Source organism: Dunckerocampus dactyliophorus, chromosome 14, assembly GCF_027744805.1.
Source record: "Dunckerocampus dactyliophorus isolate RoL2022-P2 chromosome 14, RoL_Ddac_1.1, whole genome shotgun sequence".
Taxonomy (NCBI): Eukaryota; Metazoa; Chordata; class Actinopteri; order Syngnathiformes; family Syngnathidae; genus Dunckerocampus; species Dunckerocampus dactyliophorus.
In genome coordinates this window covers 19,453,933-19,475,078 of record NC_072832.1, presented here as the reverse complement: position 1 = coordinate 19,475,078, position 21,146 = coordinate 19,453,933, and the positions used below count along the sequence as shown (strand labels likewise).

Sequence of the window (21,146 nt, the reverse complement as noted above, 5' to 3'; positions counted from 1 at the left end):
CTTGTAGAAGTGAATGTGTTGCGTAAACAAGCAAAAAACAATGATTCAAGTATTAATGCGGTAATTTACCATCACAAATGATCAAGGAATAGTACAATAGGAATGACTTCCATTCCGAGCCTTTCCAATACTTTCTCTCAAAAAGACTTCTGGGTAGTCTGGAAATGTTGCTTGGAATTTTCATGTTTACTAATCTTTGACTAATATCAGACATAAAATTCCCAATATACCACAGCTGTTGATGATTCGCTGAATTAAACCACAGGCCGGTAAATGAACGCACCACACCTAACAAAACACAGTGCAGGTAATCCGGCACAAAATAACAATGGGCTTACTCCTTTTACGCCATTAACTGGTTGCGTTTCAGAACTTGCTAAGGCGTCCTCCAAAAATCTGACATTATCTCTCTTCTCTGGGGAAGTTTCTAATGGCCTGGAAATCCTAGACAATCCATCTCCTCGCTGTATCACCTCCCCTTTTTGAAGACACCAATCACACCCGTACTCTCCATTAAAGTGAGTTGTGTTACGAAACATGGGTGGAGCACAGGAGTCACATGAGGCACACAAACTAGACACTCTACTATGAACTGTCCTGCCATTTTGATCCACCCAATTCATGCCTTCAGAACCAAGTACCTTTAGCTCATCAACAAAAGGCTTAAGGTAGCAATGTGACCATGGCTTATCTTTTGAAAACCACAAGCCAATCAGCAAACAGTTCTCTGTGGATGTTGCGGGTATTTCATTAACACAGGCCTGCAAAGGCCAAATAGACCGTTTTGATGATTTAAACAGCGGGGCATCATCACAGTTCCATGTCAGTGTTATGTCCTCATCTAATATTTCTCTCTTTCCAGGTGCACCCTGTACGCAGCACAAACACCAGACCGGATGGGCGGAACAACAGCCTTTTTTATTGAAGTCAAACAATCACCACAATCCCTAACACGGGCTACAACCCACGCCGAACTAACTTCCAACAGCTCTGCCAACATGGGGAACTCACTCTCTTTTCACTCCCCCCAACTCCGGAACACATCTTCCATGGCAACACGTACACAAACACCGGTAGAGGACTTTACACTCATGGAAAACTCCTAGCGTTGTGTCTGAATTAAAACTACCTGGTGCCCGCGGGCACTGTGTCGGTGACCCCTGTTCTAGTGCATTACTGCATCCCCTATGGTGTGGAGGCGCCATTACACCCTTGACCTATAAAGTGTGTGGCGAGTTCATGTCCACACAAATGAACAACAGCCAAGAGCCATTTAGTGGAAACTAAAAGCAGATGTAGACAGATAGAGGAAAGCAGCAGAATGGAAAAAGTAAGGATGTGTTGCTGATGAACAGTCTGTCACAGTTTTTTTTTTCTATTTTTACTGCATTTAAATGGTAGAAGCATATGAACAAGATGTAACACACACAACAATGTCCATGGCGGTGCTAGCTATGGGCCATTACGGCAATTGTATTTGTGGATATGTGTCAGATGTGCGCCCTCTTCAGGCGGGATACCGGCGCCTCCATTCTGCTCAGACCGAAGGGATCAAACCAAACCAAACCAACCGACCCAGAGGGGGGTGAGTTCAACGCTCAGCCTCAGCTCTCAGGTTACTTATAAGGTAAAAACTTCAATTCATTCTAAATATTGTATCATATTCAATGTATTAGATGTCTGGAGTCACCTATTTTATTTCACAACAAAAATGTTAAATATTGTGGCCAACATGAGTTGGTTTAGTTGGGGGATAATAATTAATCATTAATCATGATCAAGACTTTCCAGGAAGGAAGCTCAACAAACTATGAGTCTAATCCTGAACTCTTTGTTGATGTACCCTGAGATGGGAAACTGTCTATCCGTTTCCAGGACATCTGATCTGAGTTAGTTCAATCAGTCCTGAGTATGTTGACCCTGAGGTAAGCATGTGCATGACAACAATAAAAAGCCATCACCAATGGAGCCCTGATACTAGGAGTCACCATAGCACCTGCAAATAGAAGCCGGTTGTTTTTCTTTCCTCAATGGAACTGGAAGTGTTCAGGTTTACGGTCATTTTTTTTTTTTTAAAGAAGAAGGTTGCTGGAGTCTGTGCATAAGTTTAAAGTTTAAAGGCCGTAGTTTACCGATTTAACATTTAATCACTTTTTTTTTTTTTTTAACCAGCCCACGGGTGAAAAAGTAAGTGGAATGATACGGCATAAAATCTCATTTTAATGTACTGTACATGCAATCCCACACATGGAAATAGCTGAAAATGAAACACACAATATATTTTTAAAATTGGGCATGGAAATGCAAAATAAATATCGTTTTTCTACTAAAAGCTGACATTCTTAAAATAAACAAAATAATATGCCATTTCAGTTCCCGCAGATTATTTTGCTTAAGTACGGTAGCTCAGATTTGAGTTATCACGATAATGTAAAAAATATGAAAGTATAAATTTAATTTAATTACTGTACTGAAGAAAGAAGTCTAAAGAAGACATACAATCAATCTATTTTTTTACATACCAGGCACTTTCTATGTTAGTCCAATTTGCTTATCATATAAGTACAACTCTACTACACACACAGTGGATTTTACTGCAGACTAGACTAGAACCAAGAAATTAATTAACTCTTTCTGAAAGGAAAACCCAGAGTTTCCCTCATGTCAGGATTTAGAAAGACTTTTCACTGAAACCGCCACTGATGACGTGTTTTTATGTGGTGATTGTGCAGCCCTGGATATGTACCAATATCTTTCCTTGATCAAATACTCTGAGAACGTATTCCATGGCCACAGGTTTATTGACTACAAAAAGGCGTAGGACTGATACACACAATCAGAAAGGATGCTTCAAATAAAAGGCACGCACAACAGTGACACACACACACACACATAAAGCATGCTGCATTGTTAATTGAGGCATTTTGTTGTGCAAGGGATGTAAATGAATTTAAAAACCAACACACATGAAGTGGGTTGAGCAACCCAATGTGACTGCTATCTTACTGTGCTAACACCCACTTTACTTTAAAATTAGCTGGACAGCATTTTGGCCATCAACCGTCATACGCTAGTAAACAGATGACACACCTCAATCAACTATAAAGATGGTAGGTAGTAGCTACAATGCTTTGTACGGCATAAGATGTGAGCTGAGAACATGAAAATGTGACCCAATTATCATTGACTGCATTCAATAGCAAACTGCTTGCAGTTATCCAAGACTTGCCAGTTTATTTATAAAGTCCCGCAGCTTCATTTCCTGCTGCTGTTCTCACCGGCACACTTGTGATTGTTAACCTGGTACTTATAAGAGAATCTTTCTTCGCACACACTGCAACTGAACACTTTCTCACCAGTGTGTAATCTCATGTGTGTCACAAGTGGTGTTCGGTCACAAAAGCTTTTGTTGCAGATTGAACAGGAATATGGTTTCTCTCCAGTGTGTGTTCTCATGTGTCTTTTCAAATCTCGATTTCGTACAAAACCGATATGGCAGATTGAACAGGAAAAGGGTTTTTCTCCAGTGTGAATTCTTGCGTGTGCTGTCAAATTGACCTTTTGAAAGAATCTTTTATCGCAAACTGAGCAGGCAAATGGTTTCTCTCCGGTATGTATTCTAGTATGTTCTTTCAAATGCGATGTCTGAAAGAATCCTTTACCACAAACTGGACACATGAAAGGTTTCTCTCCAGTGTGTATTCTCATGTGTTTTGTCAGATTGCTACTGTCATAAAATGTTTTGTCACACTGAGAGCATTTTAAGTGTGTGTTGTCAACGTGACATGTCAAATCAGCTTTAGAGCTTTCATTATCAGTGTCAGGAGAGTGTGATGTTAAGTCGTCACTATCTGATAGCGGTGCTAAGAGTTTGTCTACTTGTGATCCTCTGCAGTGATCTGCTTCTCCAATGAGTTGAGTTGAGCTGCTGCTTGGACAGGAAAAAGTTTTGCCGCCAGTGTGTATTCTTGTGTGTCCTGTCAAATGCGCCTTCTGAGAGAATCTTTTCCCACAAACTGAGCACATGAATGGTTTCTCTCCAGTGTGTATTCTCATGTGTATGATCAAATCTCTGTTTCGCACAAAGCCCCTGTTACACACTGAACAAGAAAAGGGTTTATCTCCAGTGTGTATTCTTGTGTGTGCTGTTAAATGTACCTTCTGAGAGAATGTTTTACCACAAAATGAGCACAAGAATGGTTTCTCTCCAGTGTGTATCTTCATGTGTACAGTCAGATTTGACTTGTAGCTAAAAAGTTTGTCGCAATGAGAACATTTCCAGCTTGTGTTGTCACTGCGACGAGTTGAGCTGCCGCTTGGAGGCTCCACCTCGCTGTTCTCCTCACTTTGATCTTGGTCTTCTTCATCTTCACTCTTCACAATGACACCAATCACTGGGATCTCCTCCAGTCCGTCAAGATGCTCTCCCTCCTGACTGATGCTGTAGTCCTCCTCTTCCTCTTTAATGTGAGGGAGCTCTTGCTCCTCTTCCTCTTTAATGTGGGGGGTTTGTGGCCAATCCAGCTCCATCCTGGAGCTCCTCTTCTGCTGCTCAGGGAGAAGAGCCTGCAGGACACAAGAAGACAAACACATGCTTTAGAAAAGTCCAGCTTTGCTCCGTCAAGTGAGGAGTTATCCTGCACCAGCGAATGTTCTGACAATGTGGTGACGATCTCATCAGTCACCACGTTGACATTCAAGACGTCATGTCAGGGAATATCAGAACCACACATACGAGTCATGACAAAACAGCAGTAAAATGTTACATAAAAACAACAGCTGAACAGGAAAGCTTAAGGAGTCTTAGCCTACATTTGCAACTTTTCAGTCTTAGGTCTGGGAACACTGATGCGTTGGCGCACATGTGGAGCTTAAAAAAAGCAAAACCCGGGTTGGTGCGTGTATCGCTTTAAGAAAAAGCCATGTGACCAATACAGCCGCTGTTTCGCCTGTCAGTGAGGCACCAGACTGTGTTTATAAGGAAGCGCCATGTTCACCTTACAGCAGCAAATAAGATAATTGCCGACATAAGGCAAACAGTTTAATATAGATGTCTACCGTCGTTGATATTTCATTCATTTAATAATTTGTTCCAAATATTGATTTGCTTTTGTTTTAAATTGGTTTGAAAAAAATGAACTACTACAATATAAAATACAATTATTTAAATCTTATTGTATATATTATGTCACTGAATCAGTCCCAGTATCTAGCCTTCTTGGGAGCATCCCTGCTGGAGACTCGGTACTTCTACTAGGAGACTTCAATGCCCATGTTGACAACAACTGTGTGCCCTGGAGGGAGGACTTCCCCGATCTAAACCCGTGCAGTGTTGAAGTTCTGTGCGAACCACAGTTTGTCCATAACGAAGCAGGTATGTCTGCAAGTGCACCTGGCACCAGGACACCTTCCGCCGCAGGTCTATGATCGACTTTGTAGTCATATCATCAGAAATGCATCTGCATGTTTTGGACCCATGGGTGAAGAGAGGGTTTGGTGATGATGTGGAGGAGGCCCGACATACCTGGCATGCCCACATGTGTAGTGACTGAGCTGGGAACGTCTGACAGAGTCTTATATTCATCAAGTCTTCACCTCACACCTCTGACAGACACTCAACTGCATCTCTGGGGAGGCTGATAATACAGAGTCTGAAAGGGCCGCATTCGGAGCTGTGGTTGCCAGGTGGCTGGTGTCAGTCATGACAGCACTCCTCAAACTCAATGGTAGACACAAGAGGTTAAGAGGCGTGTCCAGCTGGAAGAGGAGTCTCACAGAGCATGACCGGCAGGCCACGCAGCAAGCAGCTTTGGCGGTGGTCGAAGCAAAAACTTGGGTGTGGGAGGAGTTCAGTAACGCCTGAGTAACGCCCCTGAGATAGTTGGACAGCTTGTGCAGAAGTTCTGTTGCACCAGCTGTCCGAATGGCTGATCTCAGACCATCTTGGAGGTCAACACGCTGGATGTTGAGGTCATGCGCTGGTGTGGTTCAGTGAGGCGTAATCATGATAACATAAAATAAACATTAACATTTCCCCATTGAACTGTATTAGAAATGTATTTTCTGTAGGATTCTAATCTTTTTCACGCATTTTCTTAAAGTAAAAATCACAGACTGTTACACCCACGGTGTAAGAAGGAGAGGTTCCGCAGGTCCTTCATACCGACCGCTGTCAGGCTCTACAACACCTGAACCACCTGAACCATGTTGTAGACACTATGCTTTCTTTACACTGTTCTCTTTACTTGTCTTGCTGCTGTAACAAGTAAATTTCCCCGCTGTGGGATAAATAAAGTACATACAAACAGAATTTGCAGATTTCCTGATCAAATACAGGGTAGAAACTTGTGATGAGGCTGCCGAGATTCTCTCCTCTCGGCTTAATTGTGCAAGCTGAGCCTACCGTCTGAGTGCACTGAGTTCAATGACAATGATATTGAAAGCCGTTTTTTCCACTCTTCCATATCTTAGCAACGTGACAGGACACCTCTTTATAATAATAAAGAGGCGCTGTATCTCCAGTCTATATCGACATCAACAATATGGTTGGTTTTGATATTGTGCTTAAAGTAAATATAGATATTTTAAAAATATTGACATACCGCCCAGCACTAAACACCAACGAAGAAGAAGCGGCAGGAAGTGTTTGTGCTGATCCATTTCAACCATGGACAGTGAGTGATGCCGCTTGAAAGTTTGGCTGAAATTCTGCATTGACAGAGTGCAACATCTGCAACGGCATCATATCATGCAAAAGGACCACTAACAGGATTAAACACCTCCGGACTCACGGTGTACAGAGTGCCCTGTTTTTGACGCCCTGCGCCAGACTTCTTCCAACCAGTCAGCAAAATAAAACAATAAATGATGTCAATCTTATGCCAACATTGAAGAAGCAAACAAATTCTACTTTATACTGCGAATACGGCGGCCAACTCAAACATCCAGCTCACGTAAGGCTGTGTGCCTTTTCATAGACAAACGATCTGACATTAACGCTAACTTTAGCCAGGAAGTTGACCAGGTTGATTTAAATAAGTACAGACATTAGTTCCAATGTTTCCCAAAACAAGTAGTACCTTGTGTCACTTTGTAAAGGATCAGTCAAGGCTATTATGATTAAATTGTTTGAATCAATCATGAATTGCCGCATAGGTTTATACATAAAATCCCTTCTTAACACAGCGTGAAAGGTGGGAACACTGCTAGTTACAAACACATGACTGGCACTAGTCCACCTTTTGAGCTTTACAAGAATCTGAATGCGTCATTAAATGCCACCTGAAGCATTTTCATTTTGGCTTTACTGTAACTACACCACAAATGAGTTGTATAGAGTGGAGTACAGTAGGCTCCGAAAAAGGCTATCTTAACATCATCTGTTCGCACGTGTACACACGCTGGCTTGTGCATGCAGTTTACAGCACCGGCGCTTCACGTCATTGTCATCACATAAATCAGGGGTCACCAACGTTTTTTCTTGTGAGAGCTACTTTTACAAAATGAAAATGGCCACGAGCTACTCATTTTTGACCTTTTTTCAACCCAAAATCAAATATGCTTGTTTTACCAAAACATTCACAAAATGCTGGTATCCACAACTCACATTTGATGTTTCAGAATACTTTTCTTTCTCGTGTTCTCACATTATTAACTGAAAACCTGAATGAAAAGCAGTGGTCATGTGGTCGTGGGGGGGCTACCTGGTGCCCGCGGGCACTGTGTTGGTGACCCCTGACATAAATCATTCTGAATAAATGTGACCCAAATATTTGACTTTGTTCACCACATTTAGCATTTTGTCCGCCATAAAAAAATGAAGAAAAATCTCTCTTATGATCCTCTTTGATTTGATGATCATAACTAGACTCTTTTTTGGATTAGAATCAATATCTTACTGCATACCATAACATCAGCAGATCCTGAGCAGTTGCTGTAAGGAGACAACAACTAAGTCATCAGCATAAAACAAATGACTACCGAGACTCTTGCCCCCAGCACGCATTCAGTCTTGCACGCTTTCATTTTTTTTAAAGATCATGCATATGCAGTGCTTATCCAGTCAACTTGGCCACGTACTAAAACGGCAATTAGCATTAGCATGACAGTATTACTGATAGGCTGGAGCGTTAAGATACACACTGCTTCGGCCTGCTAGCATTAGCCACTTAGCGTCTTTGTTTACAGTTATTTGTAACCGTTTCTTCGCACAAACCATCTCTAAAGATCACATGTGCTCAGCAACCCACGAGACAATCTATATGACCTGTATTTCATATCGTGTTTGTTCATTGTAAAGCATATTTTACGGACCTGAAAAGCACATAGGAGGTGGCACGTGCGGGTCGTCTTCACAACAAGGCAGGATGACTTTTGTTCTTCTTCTCGGCCGTGTTCTTCTTGTTTTGTCGTTGGCGGCTGGCAAGCAATGTATGCGTGCATTACCGCCACCTACTGGAAAGGCGTGCGGCTCGAGATGCTACTTCTGCCCTCACCACAGGGATCACAGCCGCAATCAAGAGGCAGGGTTGTAACTGGCCAGGACGTGAGAGAGGATGGCTGCCAAAACGGACATGGAAGAATTAAAAAGGTCGAAGCCATCGAATGGAAGACATGACAAGTAAACAAGACAAAGTAATTGACATGATAAGGAGATCAAGGAATCAAAAAGACAAAATGAAAAGAAAGATAGAATTATTGCAAAACTAGAAAGTAGTCTGTCCTCAAAAAGGTCAGTAAAATGGGCCTTAAACTTCCACCAGAGGGCGCTCCATGTTGTTTAGCCAGGTCAGTCAGCCAAGCACGGTAGAGAAGAAGAATAGATATCCTGCGGTGACGAACCACTTCTATACTTTTGTGTGTTTAAGGTCAGTAAAATGCGCCTTAAACTTAATGCAATCTTTAGCGGTGGTTTGTGTGAGGAAATGGTTACAAATAATCACAATAATCACAAACCTTGCACGCTGTGTAATAATAAAGTATATCGGTGTTTGCTAATGCTAGTAGACTTTCAGTGAAAGTAACACGGATAGGTTAACCAAACGTACTAAACCGGGACAGTATATGTACCTAACTGTAGAAAACAACATATTCATATTCGAATGCAGGTTAACAGGAATGTATTTTGCGGGGTCTGTGCTCGGGACGAGAGAGTACACGACTATCTGTATTATCCGTATCTGTACTCGGAGTGGGAACATAAACAGGAAGTGGGCTTGGTTTTATTACTCAGCTACACGTGTACTGTGTATGTCTGTAAATCGAGACTACAAGACACAAATTTATATAAATCGAACTTTAGGCTTTGTATATGCGTGTATGTACATTAGAAGTGGGAATCTCTGACCACCTCACGATACGATGCAATTACGATTCAGAGGCCCGCGATGCGTTGATAAAACGATTATCGATGGATCTCTATGCATCATTTTTTGTGTCTAGTAAGTTTGCTTACTGGACAGTAATGTAGCTTAATTAACTGGAAATGTTGAACATGATTAATTGGTTGTTTATTTTGATAGGTAATTCCTGTTCAAAAAATGGTATTTTGCATGGTCACATTTTGCTGAAGTTTCACAGGAGCACTGATAAGTAAATAAGTAACGGTACTGCACGTCTTTTATTCCAGTCCTTCCGTTTGAATAGGTTGAGTTTGAGCTTCACTTTTTTTGTCCACCTGTGATGGCAGTTGTAGTTTTATTTTAACAACATATAAGACATAAAGTTTGATCTGCTTGCATGGTTGCTTGTTTTACTATTACTCACAGGCTGATTACTGTTGTGTTAACTTTTTAGCTGAGTGAGTAAATATTTATTACAAGTCGATTATAGAAATACTGTTTTATTCATTTGTTAACTGAATGGATGAACATTTATTTAAGTCGGTTATAGAAACACATAAAGATAAAGTGCATTGACATAGTCAGCATGCTGGGAGTGCATGTGCTATTTTGTACAGAAAAAGGTGCTGATGAGAGTCCTACCGCGTCACCTTAGACGCAATTCTCAGCTGTTGTCATCACACACATATCAATAATGAGAGGGGTAAGATGTCTTGGGCTACAGTGGCGCCGATGTGTCTGAAGAAGACAGAGGGGACTATCGATCAACGCTGACTCTCCTCTACAGGAGGACATTAGGAGAGAAGGTTAGGAAGAATGAAGAAACTAAATCTGTGCCCGTTTATTTATTGAATCATTCACTCTTTTTAAAGGAGTCAGGGTAATTTGGCGTGCCTGTATTAGAAATACGCTGTGATTTACTTGGCATCGTTGCAGCTGTGTACTATTTATACCACAATGACACAGTAGTTAATTCCCATTGTGTTGAAGCACTCGCTAGCAATAACAATCTATTAAATGAATGTATTGTTAATATCAATAACTCTATTCACAGTTAAATTAAGTTTCCTTGCATTCTCACTGCTGCTCTCACCATGTGGCCCTCTGTGAGGGAACCACATGAACCCGATATCAGTTCAGTGTCCTGACTGTGTGTGTTTGCATGCACAATTTTGTGTTTTAAGGTCTGTTACCTCATCATCTGTGCCTCCTGCGCTGCCTTCTATGTGCTCTGGCTCCCTCTCTTTGCTGCACGTCCTCTGTCACCTTCTTCTCTCTCTTCTTCTATTGCTGCACATCCTCTGTCACCTTCTCTCTCTCTCTCTCTTTCTCTCTCGCCTCATCTGTGCCTCCTCGTCTCCCTCTCAGGTCACCTGTCTCTCTACCTCTCTCATGACCTGTGCCTCCTTGGTCATTTCCTTCTCTTTGGTCACCTGTTCATCAATCACATTGTTGAACCTTATATGAAAATAAGCTTAGTTAATGTTCAAATGGTAACATCCTGATTAAAAATGACACATAAGTGACGTCAAAGCAGAATTTAAGGAAATAGATTCAGGTATTTCCCAAAGCTTGTCAAGATTCACGACATGAAGTCGCGCTACACTTCTCTCCCCTTCTCTGTCACTCTGTCACATAACTCAGCGGTAAGATGTATATGTCTATAACAAAAGTTATCTGTTCACTTGTAGTGGGTAGTTACATAGAAAAAAAGTGTATTGTTGACTGGCTTTGCTTGGCGTCATGAACTCTACTACAGAAATCAGTGTTTTCTACATGTTCGCTTCTTAAACTATTATTTCATGATGAAATAAAAAATGTGCCCATTGGTGAAGCCTTTTCAATATGTTGCCTTGACTTCGGCTGCATTGTCTTTTGCATAATCATTTTAAATTCTTGTATATCAGTAATGTTTGATAGCAAATGCTAACTGGATGTAATACATGAACTGTGTGCCCTAATGAACGTTACATAGCTAGTTTGACTGACATATTACCAGCACTCAGGTTATGTACACAACTACTCAGCTACTTTGATTACCTGTAAACTTTGAAAATGTGAACGTGAAATACTAATCATTAATATTCACAATAGAATTTCAGAGTTTACTGGTTACATTTTGTATATGTTATATAGAAAGAGGTAGATCATTTTGACTTGCATGCTGAGAAAGTGCGCGCACTCCTGATGTACATGTATAACGTTCATAAATACCTACTCATATTTTTTAAAAATAAATGGAGTAAGTGTATATACTTTCTATATTTATAGTTGTAGGTAGATCTTTGGGACTTTGGGCCATTTTAAATGTAGCTCACAGGCTAAAAAAGTGTGAGCACCGCTGATCTAGAGGATTCAGCTAGTTTATGAAAAGGCTCTACTCAGTCCCCCCACCAGCTCGGAGCCAATCTGGAGTCAAATGAAGAGATAGGCGGTCCTGTGCATCTCCATAAAAGAACAGAGCTAAGGCTAGACGGGTTTTTTGGGGGGGGGGTTTTAAGGCTAGATACACCGCTGTCTGATAGGGAGAACTCAGAGCTCTACAACTGCACATTCCACATACTGTATAGTTTGTAAGCCTACTTCTTAATACATATTTTATCCTTGAGACCAACTGAATTGACTCGACTCCCTTACTCTAATCAAACGAACGTGCAGGAATTCCAGACGAGGTCTGGGTAGGAATTCCAACAATTCTGGTGACACCGACGTGATCAGAAGGGGTCGGGATTTCGATCACATTTCCACACTTTTGGGGCACCATAACAAAGGTAAAAAGACGCCTTTTCTGCAAAATCTTCTATTGAATGTGATAACACAAGCGTGGAAGTGTGTATCGTCATCCTGTGAATAATAAATATGATTCATGTATTTGTTAATTGTAAATAGTAGTAAGTTCAGTGATATTTGTGAGTGTGGACTGTGAGGTTCTTTATCATAGTTTTGAGTGTCGTACGAGAGAAGGAAATAGCCAAGAAAATTGCACGAGACCGGGTCCGCGAAGGCCCAAGCGGTGGTGGGGTCTCACTTTACAATAAGGTACACTAAAATACTAGTTGCTGAGGAACGAATGAAGAACTAGGACTAAGGCACATACATTTATAGTAGTTACTGAAGAACTAATGAGGAACTAATGAGTCGAGTAGTTACTGAGGAACTAATGAGGAAGTAATGATTAGTGGTTAGGTAGGGGCGTTCCTCATTAACTATTGTAATTGTGTGTACCATATTATAAAGTTCGGTGGTGGAGATGACACATATTGATAATACATGTTGTGAATCTCCCTGACGTGGAAGCAGTCAACAGGCAGTCTGGGACGCCATTGTAAATAAGGGTTGACTGAGGCAATCTGGGTCGCCATTTTGTGAGGAAACCTATGTGGTGGTGGAGGTCACATATTAGGACCTCGCTGACTTGGAAGTAGTCAGCAAGCAGCCTGGGACGCCATTATAAAAAACTTGAAGAGTCTGTTTGTTTTTTATGAGTTTTATTTGAATGTAAGAGTCTTGGTGTTTTATGAGTTTTATTTGATTGTATTCGTAGGAAGTAAGGTGGTACATTTTGTGATACACAGTACAGACCAAAAGTTTGGGCACACCTTCTCATTCAATGTGTTTTCTTTATTTTCATGACTATTCGCATTGTACATTCTCAAATGAATGAATGAATGAACACGTGGAATTATGTACTTAACAAAAAAGTGTGAAATAACTCTAAATATGTCTTACATTTTAGACGTATTTTATGTCTTATACATTTTTTTTGATAGCGCTGCAAACAATGAGCCTCATGAGGTCGTCACCTGAAACGGTCTTTCACTTCACAGGTATGCCTTGTCAGGGTTACTTAGTGGACTTTCTCGCCTTATTAATGGGGTTGGGACCGTGGGGTTGTATTGTGTGTGTGTGTGTGTGTGTGTGTGTGTGTGTGTGTGTATCACAAAATGTTCCAGTATAAGACTGTTGACTTTGTAAAATGGACGGTGAATATGCAGGTTCAGGCAAAATGATTTGACACATTTGTAGGTTAAATAAAAGGCAAATAAAGTAAAGACACAAGAAAGTGTTTTTATTTTCAAAAAGTACATATAATGTCATTCTGTTTCATTATGTTTTAAAAATAAAATCAGTCAAATGGGATCCATTATTGTCCACACTCTCAATGCAGATCCAGTAGCTCTGAAGTTGGTAACCCATAACAAGATGGTGTTTCGAGCTGGTACGGGGTCATGTCTACCAAGATTGAAGTGCAAACGGAACGCTCGTTGTGTTGCAGTTACAGATTCGTTTGTTTTGATAAACGTTTCCACAATGAAAGCGCGATGCTCACCAGTCCAATTCATGGCAGCAACTGAAAAAGAAACGAAAAACAATGGCATTATAAAGAAACAAAGCAAAATGGCATTATATGAAAAAAATGGCATTATATGTACTTTATAATTATATGTACATTATATGTACGAAAATAAAAACACTTTTTTGTTTCTTTACTTTATTTGCCTTTTATTTAACCTACAAATGTGTCAGATCATTTTGCCTGACCCTGTATGAGAGAAAAGGAATGGGATGTGTAGGATAATACTGATTAACTTGTGAGCTGAGCAGATGAACATTTATTGCAAGTAGTTTATAGAAAACACACAAGATAAGGTACATTCACATAATCAGCTGACTGATATGCCCGTAGAAAAGTACTGGCCATTGCTAGGTCATATTTGGACGTGCTGCCTGCTTGTATTATCTGTGCAGAAAACTTGCTCACGGGAGACTAAAATGTCGGCAGAAGATGCGGCTTTACAGCTGTTGCAATCACGCACACTCACAGTGGAATGTTGCAAACTAAGACAATTTACGCTCCGCCCGCCCGGAAGATACCTACAAAAAGCTGTGAGGTTCAACGTTTGGGGCGAAAATCTCTTACAATATTGTTATATAATCCCCCTGGCTCCAGAGTGAGGCCCTGTTCTCCCACATCCGGGCAAGGTGCAGTCCCTCCTCATATATTTGTTCATAAATGTCTTCTGAATCACTCTTGGTCTGGCCCGTCACCTAGGACCTGTTTGCCTTGGGAGACCCTACCAGGGGCATATAGCCCCAGACAACATAGCTCCCAGGATCACTTGGGCACACCAACCCCTCCACTGCGATAAGGTGGTGATTCACGGAGATTATGAGAATAGAAGGAGTAAAATACGTAGAGGTACTACTAGCTGTTATTCCACTCCTTCCGCTCAAATGTGTTGATTTTGAGCCTCACTTTTTTTGTCCACTCGTGATGGCTATGAATTAAGTATGCATATTAATTTGATACCAAATTGAGGGGGAAAGTTTTACAAACATGATAAGGCAGTATCCAAAGTACAAAATACATACAACCAGCGATTAAGAGATCATCTGCGGTCTTGAGTCCATCTGCATGCTGCATTGATGAGTTCCCCCACTTGGTTTCTAAAGTCTGCGCTGAGCAGTTTACCACCACAATTCACTGCCATTCTTGGGAAAAGTTTTTGAAAAAGTTGTATACCACCAGCTTACTGACTTTCTCCTGTCTAACAATGCCTTTGATGCTTTCATTGTTTTGGTTCTGTTATTCCGCTGATGTACGGTATGGTTATGATGTCTTGAATGCCAACGTGGTGACTGATGAGATCCTCAGAGATATTTTCCGAGCATATGCTGGTGCAGGACGATGCCTCATGTGACGTAGCAAAGCTGGACCTTTCTAAAGCATGTGTTTATGTCCTCTTGTGTCCTGCAGACGTCAGTGAAGAACATCTTCCCCCTAAACAGCAGGACTGGAGCTTCAGGATGAAGCAAGAGGAGCCACAGCCGCCCTACATAAAAGAAGAAAAGGAGGAGCCACAGCCCCCCCACATTAAAGAGGAAGATGAGGATCACAGCATCAGTCAGGAGGGAGAGCATCTCGATGGACTGGAGGAGTTCCCAGGGTTTGGTGTCCCTGTGAAGAGTGAAGATGATGAAGACAAAGATCAAAGTGAGGAGAAGACAGAGGTGGAGCCTCCAAGCAGCAGCTCAACTCAACACATGACAAAGGAAGCTGATGGAGACCACTGTGGAGGATCACAAGCAGACTGTCTCTCAGCTCCGCTATCAGATAGTGATAATACAACGTTACACTCACCTGACACCGAAGATGAAGACTCTACAGCTGATATGACTTGTCACACTGACAACACACTCTTTAAATGCTGTCAGTGCGACGAAACCTTTTGCATGAGGAGAAATCAGAAAAGACACACATATCATGCCAACAGGAAATGGAAATGCTCTCAATGTAGCAAAGCTTTAAACAGTAGGTCATCTCTGGAAACGCACATGAGGGTTCACACAGGAGAGAAACCATATGTCTGCACAGTTTGTTGTCACGCATTCTCTCAAAAAGCAACTTTGACAGCACACACAAGAATACACAGCGGCGAGAAACCATATTCCTGTTCAGTTTGTGGTTCACGTTTTACACAAAGTCAAGATTTGAAAAAACACATGAGAGTGCACACGGGAGAGAAACCATTTGTATGCTCTGTTTGTGGTAATAGATTCTCTCGGAAAGAGCATTTGACAAGACACACAAGGATACACACTGGAGAGAAACCTTATTGCTGTTCCGTGTGCAGCATACGTTTTGTGCGAAAAGATGAGTTGAACATACACACAAGAATACACACTGATGAGAAACCTTTTTGCTGCCCATTGTGCGGTCTAAGTTGCGTACGAAATCAACATTTGAAAATACACATGAGAACACACACTGGAGAAAAACCATATGCTTGTTCAGTGTGTGGTTTTCGTTCTGTCCGAAATCAAGATTTGAAAAAACACATGAGAACACACACTGAGGATAAAGACTTCAGTTGCAGTGTGTGTGATGGAAGATTCTCTTATAATTATCAGCTTAACAAGCACGAGTATGCTGGTGAGAACAGCAGCAGGAAATGAAGCTGCAGGACTTTTAAGTAAAACTGGCAAGATGTTGATAACTTAGTTTGTAACGACATCACCTCAGGCAATGTGTGACATCATTGATGTGTGTTTAACACAATATTGTTATATGCTTTACCATTTAAATGCAAATTAAGATAGTGGAAAAAAAGCTGTTACAGAGCGTCAGTTTTGTTTAATTAAATGGCAAGCATGAGCTCACACCCCCGGCCCCCACTCAGCACCCCGAGCACCGAAACACATTTCCATCAACACACGAAAGCGAGTCTTACCTAATGTCTTATGTCTTATTTTGTCTTACTATGTCTACTAGATTGGGTAATTGGAGTGTAAAGGTGACTATACAGTATATTTATAATATATTTATTATATCTATACTATATATTTAAAAGGTTGTAAACAGGGTTTTTTATGCTCTTTAACTACGAAAATATTTCATTAATAAATAAGGAATCCTACTTCACGGAAATTCACCTATCATGGTTGGGTCTAGAACCAATTAACCGTGATAAACAAGGGATTACTGTACTCACCCATTATCCAACTATGTTCTGTTCTATTTCGTTTGTCAATTCCACGTCTAATCACTACCACACTTATTACTTACTCCTATTTTTTATGAGTTCTTTGTCATGACTCACCTATTATCAAACTGTTTTGTTATGTCTATTTCATATTATTGATTAGGATTGTCAAATCAAGTAGTTAAGGTGACAAGAAATCTGACGAAATTTGAAACTTGACTGTTTTTCCAACTATTTATCACATTATCATTGTTTTTACATTACATTACATTATCTCATTAATTTTCAATGTATTCAACTAGAAGAGAGTGTATTTGAAATACAGGAAGAGAACAAATGTATTGCGATTAATGTAAAACGGATGGGGGGTTTGATTAAATAAGCTTTGCTTCTTCCTACTCCTTTTGGACATGTGGAACTGTGAATTGTAATATGTGATGTATTCCACTGTAATTTGTATGCATGTTCAAATTAATGAAACCATTACCATGTCCGGTTAGTATGATGGCCATGCAGCAATTGGGATGTTTTCAGTTTCCAGGAACTGTGTGCAGATCCTTGCAAGATGGGGTCGTGCATTGTCATGCTGCAACATGAGGTGATAGGCGTGGATGAATGGCACAACAATGGACCACAGAATCGTGTCACGGTATCTCTGTACATTCAAAATGTCATCATTAATTTGTGCCTGTGTTCGATGTCCATAACATACGCTTGTCCATACCGCAACCCCAGCCTCCCATGAGCCACTCCATTACAACACAGCTGCATTTTACTGATAGCATTTTGAATGACGAGATCCAGAGTTCCATTGTAACGGCATTCATCCACAACCATCACCTCATGTTGTAGCACGATAATGTACAGCCTCCTGTGCGTGTATATACATATATGTGTGTATATATCTATATATGCGTGTGTCCGATCGAGTCTTTGAGCATGAACTGATGAAGCCTGCTCAGATGAGAGGCGAAACATCTTCTAAGACAACCTGAACAACCAGTTGCAATTGATTAGATGCCCTGAGTATACAATGACACAGATGAATGAGAATATTCACAGATATATTTATTTTAATGGTTTTATTTATTTTTATTCTTTAAAATACCATTTTCACATATATGATTTTGTCGTGTTTTTCTATTGTTGTATATTAGCTGGGCTATATTGTAAATCACCCCACTACCTCAATATACTTCAGTGTTTCAAATAAATAACTCGATTATTAAATTGATTTAATAAAAAAAATGTCTTGTGTCTTTTATGCTATGATATGAAATACACTACTTTTACCAGACACATTGTGTGAGTTTACAAAGTACCGGTATCAGATCGGTAAAAGTGAATTTTACTCAGTTTGATGGGAATCAAAATCAGTGGACGTCACTACTCTACTTGTTTAATAGTGCTTGGGGAATATACAGCTAGTACATTCTGGAGCATCACTGCCTCCCTCAGGTGTGGCGGTGTCATTACATCCCTAACCTACGGTGTACTGTGTGTGGTGAAACTTGAGTTCGTGTCAAAAGAGCAATGTACATTAGCCATTCAAGTGTCAACTGAAAGCAGTGGGAGCCAGAGGAAATCAAAGGCAGCAAAACACACCAGCTGGGGGGAAAAGGATGCTTGATACGAACAGACCGGCTTGCTAACCAGGATTTCCCGTTTCTCTTCTTAGCTTAAATTTGCTTTTTCATGAAATAAAACAAAGTCAAAGCCTGTTTTCTATTTTTATTGCATTTAAATGGTAGAAATTATACACAATATTTTGTTACACTTATACGGTTGCTAGCTGTACTTTCATAAACAGAATTATCCCATATTTGAAAAGGCACAAATGAAAAATGCGTACAATATGAATGGAATAAATGAATAACAGGACCATGTTTTTCAAGTAGAATACCGTGGGTCACTTTCGCATTAGGAGTACCAGTGTTTACCAAGCCTACAGATGTACCAGCGGAAAATGACTTCTAATGATACAACATGCGTTGGTACGCAAATAGGTGGTGTAAAACCCCCGTTTCATCATTAAAAAAGGTTCACTGACCAACGGGACATCATGGCGTTGAGGGGTTAAAAGTCCTGCTGCTGTTCTCACCAGCACACTCATGACAGTCAACTTGGTACCTATTAGAGAATCTTTCGCCACACACACTGCAACTGAACTCTTTGTCGTCAGTGTGTCAACTCATTTGTCTTCCAAGTGTTACTCGGTGACAAAACTTTTTGGCGCTGATTGAACAGGAATATGGTTTCTCTCCAGTGTGTCTTCTGATGTGTAGTTTCATGTCACGACTTCGTGCAAAACCTTTACCACACACTGAACAGGAAAAAGGTCCTCTCTGACCTCTGAGGGAATCTTTTACCGCAAAATGAGCATGTGAATGGTTTCTCCCCAGTGTGCATTTCCATGTTTTTACATATCTGCCTTTCGTACATAAATCCTACCACACACTGAACAAGAAAACGGTTTCTCTCCCATGTGTACTCATGTGAGCTTTCCAATGTGTCTTCTGAGTGTAGCTTGTGCCACACACTGAGCACATAAATGGTTTCTCTCCTGTGTGGACACTCATGGGCGTCTCCAAAGATGACTCGCTAAGAAAAGCTTTGCTACACTGAGAGCATTTCCAGCTTCTGTCACTGTGATTTCTCATGTGTTTTTAAATTTTTATTTTGCTGTTAAAAGTTTTGTCACACTGAGAACATTTCCAGTGTGTGCTGTCAGTGTGACATGTCCTATCAGCTTTAGAGTCTTCAGAAGAGTGCGATGGTGTATCATCGCTGTCTGACAGTGGAGCTATGAGGCCATCTTCCTGTGATTCTCCAAAGTGGTCTCCATCAGCTTCTGTTGTCATGTGCTGAGTTGAGCTGCTGCTTGGCGGCCCCATCTCTCCATTCTCCTCACTTTGACCTTTCTCTTCATCATCTGCAGTCTTCACGGGGACACACATCACTGGGAAGTCCTCCGGTTCTTCAAGATGCTCTCCCTCCTGACTGCTGCTGTGATCCTCTTCTTTTAAGTCAGGGGGCTGTGGCTCCTGCAGCTCCATCCTGGAGCTCCACTCCTGCTGCTCAGGGGTAAGATCTTCATCACTGACATCTGCAGGACAATACGACACAATTTTTTTTAATATAAGTCCAGCTTTGCTCCGTCACACGAGGAATTGTCCTGAAACAGCATATGTTCTGACGACCTCATCAGTCACCACGTTGACATTCACTCTTGGCCATTTCATGTCTTTCATGTCATTTCATGGCTTCACCAAGCCAGATAGTGAAGCTTGTTTCCGCATATAGTAAATGACTAATTTCTACAGATGCTTTTTTTAGTGTTTTTATTTGTGAGGCAACAATGGGTGTCTTGAAAAAGACACTGCAGAAGCAGATGCAAGAATGGCGCGAATGGATGAGTTCATTTAAAAAATGGAAATATCCTTTGATTTTAGCCTCGCAAATGTGAATATTTTGTAGTTTGCTTAGTCATCCATGAAAGCAGACCTATTATCTTTGTGGCAAAGCAAGACATTCACAAACACATCAGCTTTGACGTTGGAAAACAGTGAGACATTTTCGCCTCTTTTCTGATATGTTGCGGACAATCTGCGCATCATTCATTCATTGGTTTTTCAGATTAAAACAAAACCCAAAACGACTCGTTTTTTCAATATTTGATAAGGGACCGTTTTTCCGATTACGTGAACAACTGGTAAATAAGACAAAAAAATTCAAAACGTGTAATTATGTCAGCATAAACCTCCCAACTTACCGTCGTCTTAATGTGCGTGGGTTTTCTCCGGGTACTCCGGTGTCCTCCCACATTCCAAAAACATGCATGTTAGGTTAACTGGCGACTCTAAATTGTCCATAGGTATGAATGTGAGTGTGAATGGTTGTTTGTCTATATGTGCCCTGCCATTGGCTGGCGACCAGTCCAGGGTGTACAACGCCTCTCGCCCAAAGTCAGCTGGGATAGGCTCCAGCATCCGCCCGCGATCCTCGTGAGGATAAAGCAGGATAGAAGATGGACTGTGCGTGGCCACATTCATTTATACACTGAAGCTCCCGTGTAGGTTGGATTCGTCCAATGCAAGATCAGAGCCTCTGACTACTAAAGAGACGTACTGAATATAAGGGTGAAAGCGGGTTGTGACGACTTTTTCCTTTGTGGCAAGTTTACCTTTGTTGACGTCAGTTGACCCATTGCTCAAGAGCGCTTCCACCTCCAGCAAATATTGAAATATAAGACGACGAGTCCAGTAGTTGGCGTTGTCGCTCGTTGTCCTCTTTTGTTTCATTAAGTTCGTCCTCGTACTCT

The 21,146-nt window shown here is 41.0% G+C and overlaps 2 protein-coding genes across 3 annotated transcripts; one reads left to right on the top strand and one right to left on the bottom strand.

The window, feature by feature from the left end:
- Positions 1 to 2,757: 2,757 nt before the first annotated feature.
- LOC129194303 (zinc finger protein ZFP2-like) lies at positions 2,758 to 8,442 on the bottom strand. The gene is made up of 2 exons (XM_054799436.1): positions 8,314 to 8,442; positions 2,758 to 4,566 (listed from the first exon to the last, which is right to left on the bottom strand). Exons 1-2 carry the CDS (start codon positions 8,440 to 8,442, stop codon positions 3,256 to 3,258), a joined length of 1,440 nt encoding a protein of 479 aa, XP_054655411.1. The 3' UTR covers positions 2,758 to 3,255.
- A 359-nt stretch (positions 8,443 to 8,801) lies between these two features.
- Positions 8,802 to 18,021, top strand: LOC129193948 (gastrula zinc finger protein XlCGF8.2DB-like). 2 transcript variants are annotated; one of them, XM_054798770.1, is made up of 3 exons: positions 8,816 to 8,867; positions 9,959 to 10,147; positions 15,100 to 18,021. In XM_054798770.1, exon 3 carries the CDS (start codon positions 15,150 to 15,152, stop codon positions 16,296 to 16,298), a length of 1,149 nt encoding a protein of 382 aa, XP_054654745.1. In that variant the 5' UTR covers positions 8,816 to 8,867; positions 9,959 to 10,147; positions 15,100 to 15,149; the 3' UTR covers positions 16,299 to 18,021. The 2 variants fall into 2 exon arrangements, with proteins under 2 accessions (XP_054654746.1, XP_054654745.1); XM_054798771.1 differs by lacking the exon at positions 9,959 to 10,147 and having other exon boundaries at positions 8,802 to 8,867.
- Positions 18,022 to 21,146: the final 3,125 nt, after the last annotated feature.